Below are 18,833 nucleotides of genomic sequence, written 5' to 3'. Positions count from 1 at the left end.
TTGTAATGTAGTATCACTATTGGATACCACATTATTATGGATTCTAGTTTGACAAGTTTTAAATTTCTAAAGTATCAAATCAAAATTTCGAAAGTAATCGATTGGTTCAAAGATCAATAAAACTACGATGGCTATACATAGATATTTACGAAAAAAAAATACATGAAGGCTACTAATATGTTTAAATAATAATATATAATAAATATTTTGTAGAATTTTTGTCTATCTGTATCTATATTTGTTCCCATTTACAAAATATATGACTAATGTTAAGAACTAAATAACACACAATTAAGTTCGTACTACATACTTCGTAAGCGTGGTTTTCAGAAGTAGGAAAGTAATGAAATAGAAATTCTTCATTACAAGTAACCAGTTTTAAAGTATCTTTAGGAACATAATAGTGAAAACCGCATAATTTCGTGCTTTTTATAAACATCTTATATATATATATATATATATATATATATATATATATTTTAAATCTCCCATGTACAAACATATAATTTCATTATAAATATAATAATTAGCAAGCTTAAGTAATATAATAATAAAATACATTAATAATGTAGATAAAATTATTTATTTGAAATCATACCTAATATATTACATTTAAATGACTATTAACAAATAATTAATAAATTAAAAAGTGCAATCAATGACAGATAATTGTGAAATTCAATACTATTATTATTGCTTATGTTGTAGTTCACTAATTAAGGCCTTGTCACACTATTGAATATAATTTATAGAATCACATGTATATAATAATATCAATAGTCACAAAACAGAGGAGAATTGAAAGTGGCCTTACTAGAATATTCATAAATAAATAAGTACATTTTGTATCAGAAGAGAATGAACATAAACTGACAGATTGATCTTGACATGATTTTACAATTATATTTGATAGTGTTTATGTTACAACAAGTCATAAATTCAATGGCATTATAATACTAAGTACATCTTCTAATTTTGTGTCATTAAATTTATCCAATTCAAAGGCGTAATTGTATAGGAACAGTGATTTTTATGTATCGGCGAAAATTGTTAAATAATACAAAATAATCAGGTACAAGAGTAGAGCAGAAAAAATATATTGTTCTTTGGTTTATTCCAAAGTATTATTATAAATGCATTTTTAAATAAAACGGTTTCCTGTAGTTGTTTCGAATATAAAATATATACAATTATTAAATTAGATAAAATAAAATAAATGAAATATATGTTATTGTTTTAACAAAGGGCTCTAGCGACATATACGGGGTTTTTAAGAATGAACACTGATTGTAATGATTATGTATTAATTATTAGGTTCTAGTTAGATATGCTATTATATTTTTAGTATTTTTGTACGGCAGTTTAGTAAGGCTGGAGAACTACATAGGTTTCGGCGCTCAAACTGAATGCATAAGTAACTATGAATTTTTACTTTATTTAGGAAAGGAGTGATTACATAATTGTAAGACTATGCTTTTTACAGTTATTTATTTAAGTAAAATATGAGGGAGTATTAAATTCACTTTAAATATAAAATGAAGGATAAAAAAATGGATGAATTGAGGAATATAGTACAATAAAAAAATAAATTAAAATATTGTTATTATATAATTTCATAAGCTATACATATTGAAGATGATTGGAAATAAATATTATACATACAAGAACAGTTATAACTACAACATTGACAATAGCTGTACATTAAAATGTACACCTACGTATGTTTGTTACGAAATTATTAGGTAATTATTTATATATTATATATAAATAATATATTCAGTCACGACTTACTCTCTACCTTACAATCATAGGCGTATTAAAGGGGGTGGGGAATGTATCCACCCCAGAACTATCCGCAAAGACATGTCTAAGAGTACATGTCTTTTTAAGGGGCCAGAGAATGCCAGGCCAGGCTTTGGAAAACAATCTTTAATACGCCAAAGTATAAAGTGCTGTTCAGAGCACAAGTTACTATTTTATCATTATATGATTTATATTATTTTTCAATATTTTACTGTCATCTACTTTTGCACCATAAATCAAATTTTGATTAAAATTATTACAAGCTATCTAACACCAACTAAATTACAGTTTGGCCTCAATTCTAATGTACACTTTAGATCATTATATTGCATTATTAAGAACCTATATCATGTGATGTTGTTTTCATTTATCCGATTCTAAGGAGCATCCTGATCCTGAACTAGGACCTGAAAATAAATATATAAATAGCACTTAAATTATATACATTACTGCTAATGTAAACAAGAGCGTGAGTTGTTTGGTTTAGAGATTAAATAACCACGTACAATAGTTTTGCCATAAAGCTTTATTTCATAGATTGTTTTATTCAGGAAAAGTATCTATTTCTATTTTATTTATTCTATATATATTTATACCAATGTACTTTTTAACAAATCTTACCAGAATGCCTAGAATATCTACGACGGCGGCGGGGATTTCGCGTAGGGCTATCTGAGTTGTATTCCGTTTCGGTGTCGGGTGGTCCATTGCGTGTTCGCGAACCTCGACCTTCATCGTACCTGCAATAGGATATGTTTAAGCTAATAATCTTCATTCCATATCAATTGTAGATAATAATATTCGAAAATAGACAATGAATGACTAATATAATATTGTCAGCGATTTTATTTGAATGGCGATGGTGTCTGGACTATGGACCCGTCGAGATGTACGTTTACAACAACATTACAGTAGACAAATACCCCTGACTATACAAATACAAAATACACCTGACATTAGGGATTACAATTGTGAACATTTTTATTTTTAACTATATTTTTGTCTGTGAAAAAAGAAAAACTAATAAAATTGATCTCTTCTAGATGGCTTATCAAGATAGAACATGAACCAGTTTTAAGTTAAGACTTTAGGAGTATAACAGGTGAAAATAGCATTCAATTTGGTACAGTCGTGCATGATACGGAACGATCATACATACAGATAGACAGATAGAGAGACAAAATTTCCAAAAATCATTGTATTTGTTTCTACTGCTCTTATTGAGACTCCTCATATTAATTTTTCTTCGATATCTCCCATGTACAAAGTTTGTTTAGTTACAATTTTATTATTAAGATACTTGAAAATGTATAGTATGTAAATTACAATAAATCGGAGTTGAAACCTTACCAATGATATTAAAATTGATGTTCTAAATTTTTTATCTTTTAACCATTACAAAAAGGAAGTCTTGCAGGAGTATAAATAAATAAATACAAATATTTATAGTCAAACAGAAAATTGCAGTATATAAAAGAAATGTAAAGGCCAAAATAGGAATTAAGTTATTATTTTCGTATAAAGACTTTTTAACTTTTGAATATTCTGCAAGGTGACCTTTGACAACATCGAATTGGGTTCAAAATGAAATCGAATAAAGGTCATAAAATTTTGCACAAATTTTCACTTTGTTGTTCTTGCACTATCATTTTTAAGGGTCCGTACCTCAAACGGAAAAACTGAACCTTAATAGGAGCATTTGCTGTTCGTCTGTCTGTCCATCAAGACACTTTTTTTAAGAAACGCACGGAGGTATCAAGCTGAAATTAATACGACATCTCAAGTCTACAATTCATTGAAGCTATGAAAAATCAGAATTGTAAGTCAAAACAATCAAAAATACAGCCGCATGTATTTTGACATTTGCATGAGAATAAATTTATAGGGCACTTGCCATTAACCTAGTATTATGAAATTGGACAAAAAGCAATGTTGTATAGCTCAAGTAAAAAAGAAAAATCCGAAAACCGTAAAATTGTAGTTACATCAAAATTTTTTTTGCATTATTTCATTGAGCGGTATTTTAAAAGGCTTTTCTTTTTAAGTGTTCCACTACTGTGCAAAAACATAATTTTTTATATTAATTTTAATAATATGTTCGGAGCTTGTCCGTAAGAGATTATATTTCAGATGAAGCCGGTGTTTTGTATCTTAGATAGCCAATTAAATTTCTGATGCAAGCCACAGAATATGTCAGTAATCAGGTATGGTAAAGGTAAAAGTGAAGCCCACGGTATTCTTAAATAACCGACGGTTATCTCTTTATTCTTCAAGTCATTTAAAAATAAGGTATAGCCACGTGTGATGCAATTTCTGAATGGGACATATCACGAATAATGTTTAGTCATTGTTTGTTGATGAAATAACTGTAATGTTCCATGTGTTAGCTGATAAGAAGAACGACTGCCTTACGAATGTAATCCTGATTACTATTACGATTCGATAATTATACAGGTTGATTACAAAGAATAAGAAGATGTTTGTAAATGATACTGTGCATGTTCATAGGCGACGGTTATCACTTTTCATCAGGTGAGTCGTCAGCTTGTTCGCTATTTTAAGTTGCATAAAAAAATACTATTTAATTTCGCCCTTAAAGAAAATTGTGACAATAATAATAATAATAAAAAAAAAAACTTTATTTATTCAACAAATATATTCGTGTTTTAATATTATTAGCTTCAATTTGATATAATTAGCTATGTGTCTTAAGTCCAGTTCTTTTTTGTTTGAAAATTGTCACATTATTGTACATCGCTTTACCCGCCGACATTGATGTTCACTTCACTTTAGGTTTGCTGAAAGAGAACTCTTTTAGAGTTAAGCTCTCCTTTGTACATTTACTTAACTCTGTCATATTTTTATGTACTATCAGTGTGTACAATAAAGGATCAATAAATAAATCAAATAAATAGGCATAATTAATTTCAATTTAAATTGTTTTTTAGCACAGCTTGTGCGAAAGTATTTTAGCAAACTTTAGTATTTTTACAAGTATTTAAAATATACAAATATTCTAGGAGCTATGAGTTAATAAATAGGAAAATAATTGAAAAAATATGTATCTTTATAAAATGAATCAGGCTGTACATAAATGACGAAAAAAGTATTTGACCGCAACAAGGTTTAAAGTTATCGGAAATGTTGACATAAACATTAGCGTCACAACTGCAAAGATTAAATGGTTATCATAAAATGCCGCAGTATAATAATAGTTTACTTTGTCATCTCTTAATAATGTACTACGATCTTTAAATAAACAACAGTTTAGAGTTAATAGATGGAAAAACAGTCTTAATGGTATATTTATATAAATCACATATGTACAAATATTATTGTTATGATAATTTGGATTATTATCAGTCTAAATAATATGCTAAAAATATATATGCTCACGATTGTAATCTCTAATGGGCTAGTTAAAGGCATTTGTCGACTATTATTTACTATTGTGGTGTATTCGACATGCTTATATTTCGCCGAGCATATTTCAATTTAACATGTCAGAGTTCGAGCTTATCGCCATAATGCAGATTAATTTGGTTTGTTAAATATTTTCGTATACAGGTCATCATCATTGTCATATCAGCCGTTATCCGTCCATTGCTGAATATAGGCTTCCCCCATAGACTGCCATAAGGAACGGTCCTGTACCACCTGCATCCACTGACTCACTGCACTGCATTTGAGGTCGTCACTCAAAAACCTTTCTTCCCCATCGCTTGTCGGTTGTTTGGGTTACGTGACCAGATTATTGCCACTTGTGGCTCGCTTATCCTTCGGGCTATGTCAGTTACTTTGAATCTGTCGTGGTCATCTTCATTTCGGATTCTGTCACGTAAAGGAACTCCGAGCATAGCTTGCTGAGTAAGTTGTAGTTTTCGGGAAATGGTGTTGGTAGGACCATGTTACGGTCCCATAGGTCTTCACTGGCAACATGCACTAGTTAAAGATATTCGTCTTCAAATTTTGAGGTAGTTTGGATGAGCGTAGTTTTCCGAACGCTGCCCAACAGAGTTGGATCCGTAGCTTGACCTCTCGGTCGTAGTTGGAATTACTTAATCGGATAAGTTATTTCAGGTACACAGACTCGTCGACAACTTCAAGTGTTGTGTTCTAAATCGTAACTTGTATAGGTGTAACATGGATGTTAGACATGATTTTAGTCCTGTCCATGTTCATCTTAAGACCTACCTGCTGAGAAGCACTATTGAATCATGGAGCATATTATTCAAGTCCTTCAGGAATTCCGCCATGGAATTACTATATCATTGGCAAATCGAAGGTGAGTGATGTATTTGCCATTTATGTTTATACCATATCTTTTCCAGTCTAGTAGTTTGAAAACATCTTTCAATGCAGTTGGTAGTTTCAATAATATGACGTCACTCCTACATATCTCTGGACTAGAATGGGTTTTGTACTCTGGTTCTGTACTCAGACATTATAGCCTTCCTGTATATAAATTTCAACACTTCGATATACCTATAGTTAATTTGGAACCGCTGGAGGGATTGTAGTTTTGCCCATGTTTCGACCGCATCAAAGGTTATCTCACAGTTCATAAACGCCAGACATAGTGGCAGATTATACTCTTCGTGTATTGAGTATTAGAGGAATGTATGGCTCTTGAAATATCCTCATACACTGCCTCTACCTCAACATCGGTGTGTCACGGTTGGTGCATATACCTGTATACCCTTTAGCGAATACCTATTGGTAATTCTTGCAGACGATGAACTCGGTACCACTACGGAATAGGTCGTCCTCCCGGTGGTAGAACAAGTTACCAGATTTAACGATCGTCGTATCCTTCCTCTGTCTTCGGATTTCAGATAATTCTATCATATCCTAGTGGTCTGTTGGCAACTAATGGCAAAACTCCCAAAAGAGGAGGCTTATGTTCAGCGGTGGACATTTAAAGGCTAGTATAATATAAGATGATCCCAGTGTAACTTGCTAGTAATTGCCATGTTTGGCAGCCGCAGTTAGGCTTTTAGTGATGTTTTAAGAGGGACGATGCTGCTCATCCCTCTTCCATAAATTCCCTTAGTCATCTCTTACGACACCCACGGAAAAGGATGGGTTGGCCTATTCTACACACAGTCAAACCTACACAGGTGTTAATCGAAAGTTTTAATTAGCATATAGTTTTTAGGTTAGATTCCAACTCACAATCTTTGGAGTTCTTTAGCTGTTCATCCTCAACAGTATAGTTTTATGGATGAAAACTGGTGGGGTACCAGTAAGGGTAAGTATAATTAGATTAGGTCAGTAGAGTCTTTGTGAGGAGTTTATCAGCAATTAATCAGGATAGTTTTGAGTGAAAACCTATGGAGGTCAAAGATAAAGTCAAGTCCATTAGCCTGTCATGACGATTTCACCAGGAATTAACCATGGTAGTTTCCAGGGAAGACTATGTAGAGGTCAGCTTGACAAGGACTATTACTTGTAACGGAGACACTAGTCCCCATTAGTAGCAATAAATTCTCAGAAGTCGGAATAGTATATTCCTACAGTATGGCACTCTTAGAGCACTGATGGCCCCGATGCTATCAGTGTGCTGATTGCTAGATTACTAGCAAAACTTACCGAATAATGGGCGTCTCACCTGTCTCTGGATCGCCGCCTGGACCGTGGCGAGTATTGTGAACGGCGAGAGCGCGGCGAGTAGCGGCTGCCAGGTGAATAACGTTCCCTATCCGGCGAGTATCGGCTCTCTGGCGAGTAGCGGCTCTCAGGTGAGTAGCGGCTTTCAGGCGAGTAGCGCCTGTCACCGTATCTGTACATTCAATTGGAAAGTTAGATAAGGCCATTATGATGCACAAAACACTCTTAATAAAAAATATATTAAACTATAATAATAATGATTTATTGAGTAGCTACCTTACATCTTATATTTTTAAATTGATAAAATGCAACTAAGAACGACATATTTTGTAGAGATTTGAAATTTAGAACATGAGTTATAGATTTTTTCTACATAAAAATCATAATTTTGTTCTGAAAAAGACGGCAGTTACGACTGTGACACAGTTAATATGGGACTAATATGGGAAAAACCTACTAATTAAAAAATAATTCTCACAATCGGTTTAGAATTGACGACATTATCGCATAACAGACCAAACAAAAAATAGTTTTTAGAAAAATGATTACGGTCACATTGGAATAACTCAGTCGTATAGTTGTGAATATAAATAAACAAAATATTTATGCACATAATTATTCCTGTTCTGCTACCAACTCATGCTCGTGCCCTAAACTCGCTATGTCTTATTGTATTAAATATCTTGGTATACTGATTGATAATAATCTTTCTTTTAAACCACATATTGATTTATTGTCCTCTAAAATTCGTAGACTAATTGTAGTGTTTAAAAACATTCGATACGTCGCCCATCCAAAATTAATGAAAACTATTTACTTTGCTTTTTGTCAATCGCTTATTCTGTATTGTATCGATTCCTGGGGAGGTGCATTTAAGACTCACGTTCTCATACTTGAAAAGCGCAAAGATGTATTCTCAAAATTAGTAATTTCTGCCCATATACTTATTCTACTACACTTCTATATGGGGAGAATAAAGTTTTAACAGTGAGACAATTATTCATTCAAAAACTTGTGCTAAGATTACACAAGACTACGAATCAACAAACATTTATGAATGTTGCGAAAAAACGCCGTAGTGATATTGTTTTCAAAAACCCAAAATGTAACACATCTTTTATCCAAAAATTTCCCTATTATCTTAGACATTTACAATATGATTAATAAAAAGATGAACATATTACAACTAAACTTTTATAACTGCAAAAATGTGCTCTTTAAATGGCTTCTAACATTAAATTATGGAAGTACGGAAGATTTGTTACGAGTTATAAGATAGAAAAATTATACTTTTTTTACTAATATACACTCATTCACACACGCAAGACGCAAACACACACACACACACACGCACGCATGCACGCACGCACGCACACCCCCCCCCCCCTTCCCCAGCTTTGTTATAAAACTATATTATTTCTTTCCATGAAAATGTCACATCTATTTTAAAGATGCCTATATCAGTTTTTTATGTAACTTAGAATGGCAAACAAGCATCTGTTGAAAAGTGGTAACCGCCGTCTATCATACCCATATTTAAAATTTAAATTTCTATCAGCAGTGGTTTGCGGAATCATTTGTTACCGTTTTTATCAGATTAGCGATTGTGTGTTACATTTTCAGGGATGAACTATTGATTCCCTTTAGCTCTACTTATGTTATATCATTAACGTTTTTATATTTGTACAAAGTCTGTAAGACTTGATAAAAAAAAGAAAAAAAAAAACACAAATGGATTACCGCGGCGGGTGTGGTGATGGCAATCTTCCTAGTGGCGGCGGTCGGGGGAGCGGCGGCAGCAGCGGCGGAGGGAGGAACGCAATCGGCAACGGGGGCGGCACAACTGTGTCACTCTCCAATGGAGACGCCACTTCTGTCATAAAACAAATTTATTTAATTCCCCAACGAAAGCAAAGCTGACTTCGTTAATGTTATTATTTAAGGATTATATTTTACACACATTCTGAATTTAAAGGTGACTATTATGTATATTTATTACTCAGTATATTACAAGGTTAAAGTGAAAAATAAAAACGTAACAAATAAAAAGTGAAAAAAAAATTATATATTTGAGAAAACAACAGTGCATGATAAAAAAGATGCTTATCAGAAATAATAATCCACAATTCAATTTCAAAAAGTAGACTTGATCTGGGAAATTTTTAATCCTAAAATATTTAAGTGTCAAACTTTTGTCAGCCAAATGTCAAATTAGTTGACAAAATTTTGACCTGCTTTTGGCACTCTATATTCTTTCTATTAATCTCCACAATACAGACGTGTGGAAACAGGCTACTGACTGTGGTGCGGAGAGGAGGCGCCGTCGGCGGAGAGCGCGGCCAGCTTGCGGCGCAGCGCCGCGGCGTCGTCCCGCGCCGCGTCGGCCTCGCGGCGGGAGGCGCGCGCCTCCAGCCACGCGGAGTGGGCGCGGGCTTCCACTTCGCCGATGGCGGTGCGGCGCATCGACTCCTGCTCCGCTAGCTCTAGTGTTAGTGCATCGCATTTCTCCCTGAATAGTAAAATTTACAATGCTAAAAATGGATTGTTTTCAAAAAAAAAAATATATATGGACTGTACATAAACACTAAAGATAGTTTGTATGTATTTATGTTTGAGTCTTTGGTACATGTAGCCCAAATTGATAAACGGTTAGAATAGTCTTAAATGCAAGTGCTTTTTTGCTTTGTATGATGAAAGTAGAGAACAAATAACAGCCATAAACTGCTAACAATTAAATTTAATTGTCAGAATTTTATAACGGATCACATACTGCCATTGTTTATTAAAGTTAAGTCTTGATCAAAATAAAATTTTACTCACTTAAACCTCTGCACTTCTTGTTGTAAAAGTTCTATCTTTTCCACTGTGCTGGCCGATTCACCTTGCTTGCTGAGCCAAAGCGATTCTTTATTGCTGAGCTCTCTGGAGGAAATGAATATATTATTGCAAGTGTACTATACAGTAAATTACATTACTAAAGTTAACAATAACATTTCTCTTATATATTTTTTTAAACAATGCAGTAAAGCGTTACCAGTATTTAAGTAATGAGCATATATAATTTTTTGTTCTTATTTTATCTATGTGTACTTAATACATTTAATTTTATAATTGACACATATATTAAGTATTCAAGAAACTTGAGATAATTTAATATTATTAAATAAGAAAAAATTTCGTGTCTCACTTTACTAGTTCGTTTTCTCTTTCTTGGAAGTACTTCCCAAGGACTTCCAACCTTGTTGAAGCTTCTGTAGCTTGTTGACTAGTAGTGACCAATGATAGTTGGGTTGTCTCTAGTTCTTTAGCTAGTCGGTTACGCTCCTTTTGTTCAATCTGGAAAAAAAAATCGGTACAACTTAGCAAGCTTCAAAGACAAAGGAAGAAACTCTTAATTATGCTTTTATATATATATATATATATATATATATATATATATATATATATATATATATATATATATATATATTTATTGCACTTAAACAATATATTCGACAATTAGTTTAACAACTTGTTAGCAAAGGAGGACTTATCTCTGAAAGAGATCTCTTCCAGCCAACCCAGTGTAGTTAGAGAGAAAATGATTTAATTTGGGTAATCCAGTGCAGAAAAGGTACCAGTGAATGTATATGTTATAAGATATCGTTACCATTGTCAATTCTTGAACGGTTTCTCTCTTGTACTATTTTGTCATGATTAAATAATTTTTTTGTTGGAACATAATATCTGATTATAATTAAAGTTTATATATAAAAAATATACATTTTAAGGGAAAAATATTAGGTAGATACAAAAAGCGGTCTTATCGCCAATTAAATCTCATACTATAAACTATAGGTAAAAGAAAATAGAGATAAGAGTCAGTTTATTACCACAACTACAAAAAATAATCATGTTTTCAAATGTGAATGAGAATAAAATGTCACGTTAATTTATATTCAGCTGGCAGTAAACATCATCAATACATGTAATTAAGCCGAAAATTGACGATTCATCTCTGCCTTGTTGGATTCAAATATACTAGGCAAAAGGAAGACACAACATTCTTTATCTACGATTATAACAGTGAATAATTATTTAAAAACAATAGATAACCACAGATTATTAAACTTATCATTATTAATTATATTACACTGATACTGCTAATTAGTTTAATAAATAGAAATGTTAAAATAATATTCAAACATAATAATTTATTTTTCTGTCTTTAAATTTTCAATGGAGACGTTTTTCTATTTTTAATATCATTCATTGCTCTTAGATTATATTACAAAGCTTTTATTTACTGTTTAAGAAAAAGTATTTATCATAAAGATACTGTGTGTATTTTTATGATATATACTCAGATAATAATTGGAATAAACTGTCGTATTAAGTGCCCCTTTGGTAAACAGTTTTATGCACACCAACAAATTCTAAAAAATCTTTATTTTAGAACATTACTTGTCCTCACATATTTGCCTGCAATATTATTAATCTACAAAATTATTATTATAGCAAGAAAATTAACTATATTACCTGATATTTGTTTTCAAAGCTTTCTTTCTCTGACAAAGCTTTGGCTAACTTGGCTTTTATTTCGGTGTGATCTATGAGTGATGTAATATCAATATTGGCAGATGTTTTACCTTGTAACTCTTTCAAAGCATCCTGTAATAAATAAATCATTTATACATTTAATTAAAAAAAATCCACAGTGAGACTATATAAGTTATCTACATGGTACCTCTAACCCAGTTTAACATGCTGCAGCCATGAAGCAGCTGTGCTTTTGTCACTGTATTTCAGTATGAAGTGTGGAATATGTTCTTGTATATAGGGATTGGTTACCATTTCTCATTAGGTAGACCACATTCTAAGTATCATATAAGTAATAATAAGATTAAAAATTATTATAACTATATATATATATATATATATATATATATATATATAATTCAGTATTTTAGTAAAATAACAATATTTCATTAGATAAATGTATTTCTTTATTTGATGAAAAAATAAAGATCCTTCTCATGGATCCAGGACCTGGCGCGACTATGACGCTTTCGCAAAAACTATTTTGATGAGCACACAGACTAGAAAGTGTTGATTGATTTTAATTTTTTAGAACACTACTTATATAATTAATAAACAAGTATTATATATTATTATAGCAATTGATATAGAATATTATATATATTATAAAAATGATATGAAATCATACTTTTAGTGCTGTTATTTCATGTTTCTGTAATTCAATGGTGTTATTTGCTTCTTTTAGTTTTTGTGTGTAATCTTCTAATTGTTTCTGTTGTTTCTTTGATTCCTCTAATGCAGCTTCAGCTGATACATATTTTAGTTGGAAGTTATCTCTATCTCGACTGATTGTAATCAATTCTTCTTCAAAGGCCTCTATTTTACCTGAAAGAAATACAAATTCTAATTAAATTCATTGGTCTTGAGTTCAAGAGTATTATTAAAAAAATGAAGTACACAAAATTATTCAAAATTAATCATATTAAATAAAATGTATGTGTTATTAATATTAATTTTTGTTCCTACTGATAAGCATTGATTGATATTGTTCCTGATTAAATTTATGCATGTAATGCAAATAATTTATATGTGGTATCAGTAATACAGTATTTGAAATAACAACAATGTTATTTTAAAATGTTACACATAAGAAGTTTATGTAAATAGAAGTTTAACGATACTATAGTCTTGTTCGAAATTAGGCATGAGTAATATTAGTACTGCTCTGATATCTATATATTGATAATTTGGTCATTGATGGTGTAAATATCACTGATCATACTAGTCCAATATCTATATTAATTTCGATAAAAATTTTAATTTGCATGTGAAAAAGACACCATTTTCCACGCTTAGTCTCTCACTTGGGCCATTGTGCGTATGATAATTTGTATATTATATATAGGATTAGCCTTTTGCCTACTAATTCGTACGTGTGAATTTTAGGAGTAAGAAAATCGTTTATATAAGTCACTTCTATGGTGTATTAAAGTAAAATATGCACTAGTTTTTAAATTAGATTTTCAGGTACAGTTGAGAAAACAGCATCTAATTTGGTGCAGTAGCTTTTGATGATGACACAATAAATATATAAGCAGACAGACAAATTTATTCAAATTATATATATATATATATATATATATATAATTTCTAAAAATTATATATATATATATATATAATTTCTAAAAATTATTGTTTTGGCTTCTATTATTCCAATGCTTTTCTCTTAGATATTTATTTTTCTAAATATCTTCTAGTGTTATCATATATAATCTATAAGTATGTATGTATATTTATATTTGTATGTTTTTATGATATATATTTGTATATGTAAGTAATATTTATTTAATGTATTCATGTATGTATATTTACATAATCATAATGTGCAGTAGTTCTCTATTGTATGTGTTGATTTGTAAGTATATCAACATGTATGTGTAATTGTTTATCTACAATAATTTTCTAATTTTTATTACATAATTACATTTCTGTTTTGCCATAGGTTGACTGAGAGAGAATGCTATATAAGTTAAATAAGTCCGTCTTTTGTACCTGATATTTTTTTGTAATGTGATCAATAAAGAATAAATAAAATAAATGTTGTTATAATTTTATTATATTAGAAAGATAACCAATATTTAATATATCCAGTATTGGGCTAGTATATTATATCTATAATATACAGACACACAGAGAGATATATTTTACCTACCCTTACCCAAGATATTCCATAAATAAAAATCAAGTGGATTTGATCACTGATGACACACAAGTCACAAAAAAAATTGTAAAATAAGTTTGAGTAATATTGATATTTTGTGTGTATGTTGCAATATTTACTTTATTTTGGTGTCATGTAGCTTCAGCTGTTAGGACAAATTTAATGGCACTTTGTTGATTGAACACCATCATCATTTGGATTATATATTGGGTCAAGAATACAAACATACATGCATTAAAAAAATATCAATATTTTCTTAACAATCAGATAAAAATATTTACCATTCAATGCAGCTATGTGCTCTTCAGAACTAGTTCTCTCAGCTAAGAGTTCACTGAGCGTATTTTCAACTTCACCCAGTGTACTTTGTAACTCCCCTGCAGTATTCTCAGATACTCTAAGCAATTTTTCATTGTCATCTAGGGAGTTTCTAAGTCGTTCATTTTGAGCTTTCAATTCATTAATTTCTTCCTTCAATGACTGTACCATGTCATCCATACCAAAGGAATTGTCTTCAATACCAGCAAGTTTAGTTTTGGTTGTTGAAAGTTCTTCTTTCAGTATTTCACCCTCCTGTGGAAAACATAATTTTATAAAATATATTTAAAAACAGATCCATAAGTGTTTCTTTTTTATATAGTTTAAAATATAATTGTAATCCTGCTGGTGCTGTCAGTATACACTAGCACAAGTGAGGTGCGGATGAAAACAGGTCTGATACCAAATCGTAATGAATTTGACAAGAATGAATTATAATGGTTTTTAGGGGGAACCTCATGAAGTTCAACTTTAAAGAATATATTGTTAGTAACGGGGCAGCTAGATTCCATTACTAACAATCCTTTCCTTCCCATGCAGGTTGTAAAACACTTTTAAATGCAATATTTATGACATTAAATCTGGATGATAGATACATGAAGAATAAACCATGACTGTTTCCATTAGGAATTGTTAACCTAATAGGGTATATAGCAGATAGTAATGGGGACTATTACTAGCAAGTAATAGTCCCCATTACTATTTCTTCTCCCCAATTAGATGTGTTGACTATGTTTGCTATACTGAAATTGACATATGCCAATTACTGTATAGCAAACATGACATGCTATTTACAAAATTGATACATATTTTGTTGAGGAGTGGCAGTCAATATTAAGAGATACTAACTGGTCTGTGATATTTATTGTATTTTTTCATTTATATTATTACACAATAGTCATCACTTTCTAATAGGTGAGCCATTTGTTCTTCTTTATTTATAACTTGACACATCAGTTTATAAGGGATACTTTTAAAAACAGATATGTTTAGCACTACAGCTGCTAGGCCGGCTCAAAATTATATTTACACATCCACTTACACTGTCTAAGATTATAATTCAAACCACAATCTATTGGCATATATCAAAGTCTTCTATTTTATTATAACACACAGATTTTTTACTGCCAATTTTGGATATCCTAAAGAGGAATGGTTGATGTTAGGCAGGTGGCTGGTCGTAAAGTTAAAAGCCAAATCTTTTTGTAATATGGATAAAAACATATTACACTGACCCCAAATAATAATTGGGATAAGGGTAGGAAGATGATTATTTGGAAAAAGAATGATATAGATTATTAATAATATTAATTAAATTATACATTAAAAGGAAATCAAAATAGTCACCTTAGTAGAAAATAGTAGATCCCTCTGCAGTGAATTGATAGTGCCAATCAGCTGACTGTCTTGCCTCTTATTGTCAATGTAGTAATACCCCAATGTGAATAGTAACACAGAAGTAGCAGTTGTGAGCAGGAAAGTCAATAGCCGATTATTCTGATCATTGTTTGCACCATCACAATATTCATTCGTATAGTATGCGTCTTCTTAAAAATACAGAAAAATACATTTTTAGGATTTTTTTAATTAAATGTCAGACAAAAATTAACTACAACAATGACAAAATTAGTATGAGTTCAATGTGAAAGATTGGAATTTTCTTTTCTCCTTTCTGCAATCTGGTGGTATTTAAGGAATGTATAAAAAAATGTTTGCAGGCTGTCAAGATGATGATAGCAAATTGCTGTGCCAGCGATACTCACAGTTGGACTACATTATTTACTTACTATTCATTGGGGTATTTGTAGATCAACAAGGTAACAGATGAAACTATATGGTGGACTGTTTTCAAATGATATAATGTTATGTGCAAAACTTACCTACTGAAGCAAATATAGCTCGAGTATTTTCATTGGTTCCCATAATGGATTTGTATTTGGATGCAATATAATTCATAAAAGAAAACCCATCATCAGCCTCCAACTTTTCTGAAGCAGGTGAAGCATCATCATTATAAATACTTTCCAATGGAGGTGATTCTGGTGAAGATTGCCACAGACCTACTATTGTAGAATATATACTAGAAAATATACCATCAGTGTTACTATCTTGAGTGACTGTTTCTGTTGATGTTTCAGGATAAATATCCTGTTTGGATTCAGATATGGTAGTTTCAGTAGTATCTTCACTAGGAGGTGGGGTGCTGTACTCATATGATTCATCTGAAGGCAGAGATTGTTCTGTGGAAGTACTGTAATCATCATTACTTGCAACTTCACTACTATAAACTGAAGGCTCTGTTGTGGAATCACTAAATAATTGATCAAGTGTTTCTGTTAATGTTGTTCCTTCTGTAGATGTTTCAATTGATGTTGGTGTATGTTCATTCTCCAGATTTTGTGTTAAATCATTACTGTTGTCAGTAGACAATTCAGCATCTACATTTGGGACAGATGGTAATTCTGCATTTTTATCTAGTGTTGATTCTACATTTGGAAGAGGTGATTCTATATTAGGATCAGACGGTGATTTCAAGTTTGAGAGATGTGTGGATTCTACATTTAGTTCAGGTTGAGGTTCCAAGTTGGATACAGTTGTTGCTTCTACACTTGGAATAGGCTGTGATTCCATGATTGAGACAGTTGAAGACTCCACATTTGGAACAGGTGGTGAATCTACATTAGATAAAGAAGCAGATTGTGGGAGACCAAAATATCCACCATTTATGTTCTCAATATTACCAACTTTGTCAGATGAGTCTTGTTGAAAATTGCTATCATATTGGACTGTATTTGGAGTTTCACCAACTTTATCTGAGTTTAATGGGTTTTCTATATGATTATTGTCAAGCACAGTATTAGTTTCACTAGGGGTATCAAGAGGTAGTTGTTTATCTTCAATATTGTTCACAGGCAAAGGTGTTGAAGTATTTTGTTCATTGTCATCTGTTGTAGGTTTAGGTGTATTTTTCAACAAATCCACTTTATCAGCTACATCCACAATAGAAGAATCACTGCTAGCTGATGTTAAAATGGTTTGAGGTAAAGTCGTTTCTTCTGGAGAATTTTGAATAGGAAGTTCTTGTTTTATTTCTTGTACATTTACATTTTCAATTTCACTGTTAATCCCAACATTATTTACTTCACCTGAACTTTGTAAAGTATCACTTGTTAATAACTTACTATTTTCATTTTCAATATTACTAAGATCGGATTGGAGTGATGATTCTTGTTTCACAGGACTATCTGGTGCAGTTTCCTGGCTATTAGTTAATACATTCACTACTGAGTTGGGACTATGTTCAATTATATTATTCGCAGGTTCTGAGGTTACTTGATTTGCATCCAGTAAAGATGGTATGTTTTGAGTAGATGCTTCAGTTGTGCTATCTTGATGTGCTGAGCTTATAGTAGTTTCAGTTGTATATATAGTTGTACCTTCGAAAACTTCATGAGGTTGTTGCACTTTGTCTGGCTGGACATTAGGCTGTTTTTTCCTTATTTCTAGAGGTAGGTGAAGTAATTCTGAAGACTTAACGAATATTTTGCTCTCTCTTAAGAACTGTGGATTAACGAAACCATTTTTTCCGTTTATATTCGCGTACCATAGTTCCGGATCAGAACCAGCTGATTTCATGTACACTAATGCATCGGCGTTAGCACGGAAAGGTATAAATCCACTTTCAGCACTATTATAGCTTAATAGTGTTTTTGCTTTCGATATAGGGGCTGAAAAATATAAAATTAAATTCTAATTTATTAGTGTACGTAAAAAACAGATTGTCAATTTTTGAAAGATACTCACACGAACAATCTTGATTAACACAATAAACTTTATCAGGTAAGCGACATTGATATAAAGAGATACATATTAAAAATAAAATAACTTGAAACAAAATCATTTTGGCATTTTATTTTTAATAGAAATAATTACTAATTGAATTTTTAATAAAATTTAAGAAAGTATAGGCCACATCATCTGTCACTTCGCTCGTTCGTTCGTTACGTTATGTCATACGCAGATACTGTTTCTTCTCTATTTACAAATTTAATAAATCTATAAAAAAAATTAAACAAATATTTATCTTAACAAGTAGATATTACTGTTGACTGTAAAAATAGGTATATTATAGTAAACAATAGATAGGTCTAAAAACAGTTATATTTTTATTAGAAACAATAGAGAGTGTGATATCAGTCTGTCAGTAATGGAACGGTGAACGTCACCTTTCATGTCAAGAGGACAGCAGGTATTATTCTAGGTCTATGCTAGCTATTTACTATTTCGGTATATAAACTCTTTTCTCTATTGTATTATGTGTACGCAGATAATAAAAAAAATATTAAATTGTAGTAAATTTTTA

The 18,833-nt window shown here is 31.4% G+C and overlaps 1 protein-coding gene across 1 annotated transcript; it reads right to left on the bottom strand.

Annotated features, from left to right (window-relative positions):
• Positions 1 to 564: 564 nt before the first annotated feature.
• Positions 565 to 18,488, bottom strand: LOC113512544 (transport and Golgi organization protein 1). Its single transcript, XM_052900105.1, has 13 exons — positions 18,275 to 18,488; positions 16,351 to 18,198; positions 15,818 to 16,017; positions 14,434 to 14,725; positions 12,620 to 12,816; positions 11,932 to 12,063; positions 10,601 to 10,749; positions 10,234 to 10,335; positions 9,714 to 9,922; positions 9,154 to 9,286; positions 7,415 to 7,585; positions 2,425 to 2,543; positions 565 to 2,210 (listed from the first exon to the last, which is right to left on the bottom strand). Exons 1-13 carry the CDS (start codon positions 18,369 to 18,371, stop codon positions 2,167 to 2,169), a joined length of 3,693 nt encoding a protein of 1,230 aa, XP_052756065.1. The 5' UTR covers positions 18,372 to 18,488; the 3' UTR covers positions 565 to 2,166.
• Positions 18,489 to 18,833: the final 345 nt, after the last annotated feature.

This window comes from Galleria mellonella, unplaced genomic scaffold (genome assembly GCF_026898425.1).
Source record: "Galleria mellonella isolate WM207_F2 unplaced genomic scaffold, CSIRO_AGI_GalMel_v1 utg64, whole genome shotgun sequence".
In the NCBI taxonomy this organism is placed as follows: domain Eukaryota; kingdom Metazoa; phylum Arthropoda; class Insecta; order Lepidoptera; family Pyralidae; genus Galleria; species Galleria mellonella.
This window is presented reverse-complemented; position numbering and strand designations above follow the sequence as displayed.

Excerpts from the sequence above, each read along its gene's own strand:
- LOC113512544 (XM_052900105.1), bottom strand. The coding sequence starts at position 18,371 with ATGATTTTGTTTCAAGTTATTTTATTTTTAATATGTATCTCTTTATAT. Across the intron at positions 14,726-15,817 it reads ATCTACTATTTTCTACTAAG|GAGGGTGAAATACTGAAAGA; the intron begins GTGACTATTTTG and ends TGTTTTCCACAG. Across the intron at positions 9,923-10,233 it reads CAAGAAGTGCAGAGGTTTAA|GGAGAAATGCGATGCACTAA; the intron begins GTGAGTAAAATT and ends TTTACTATTCAG.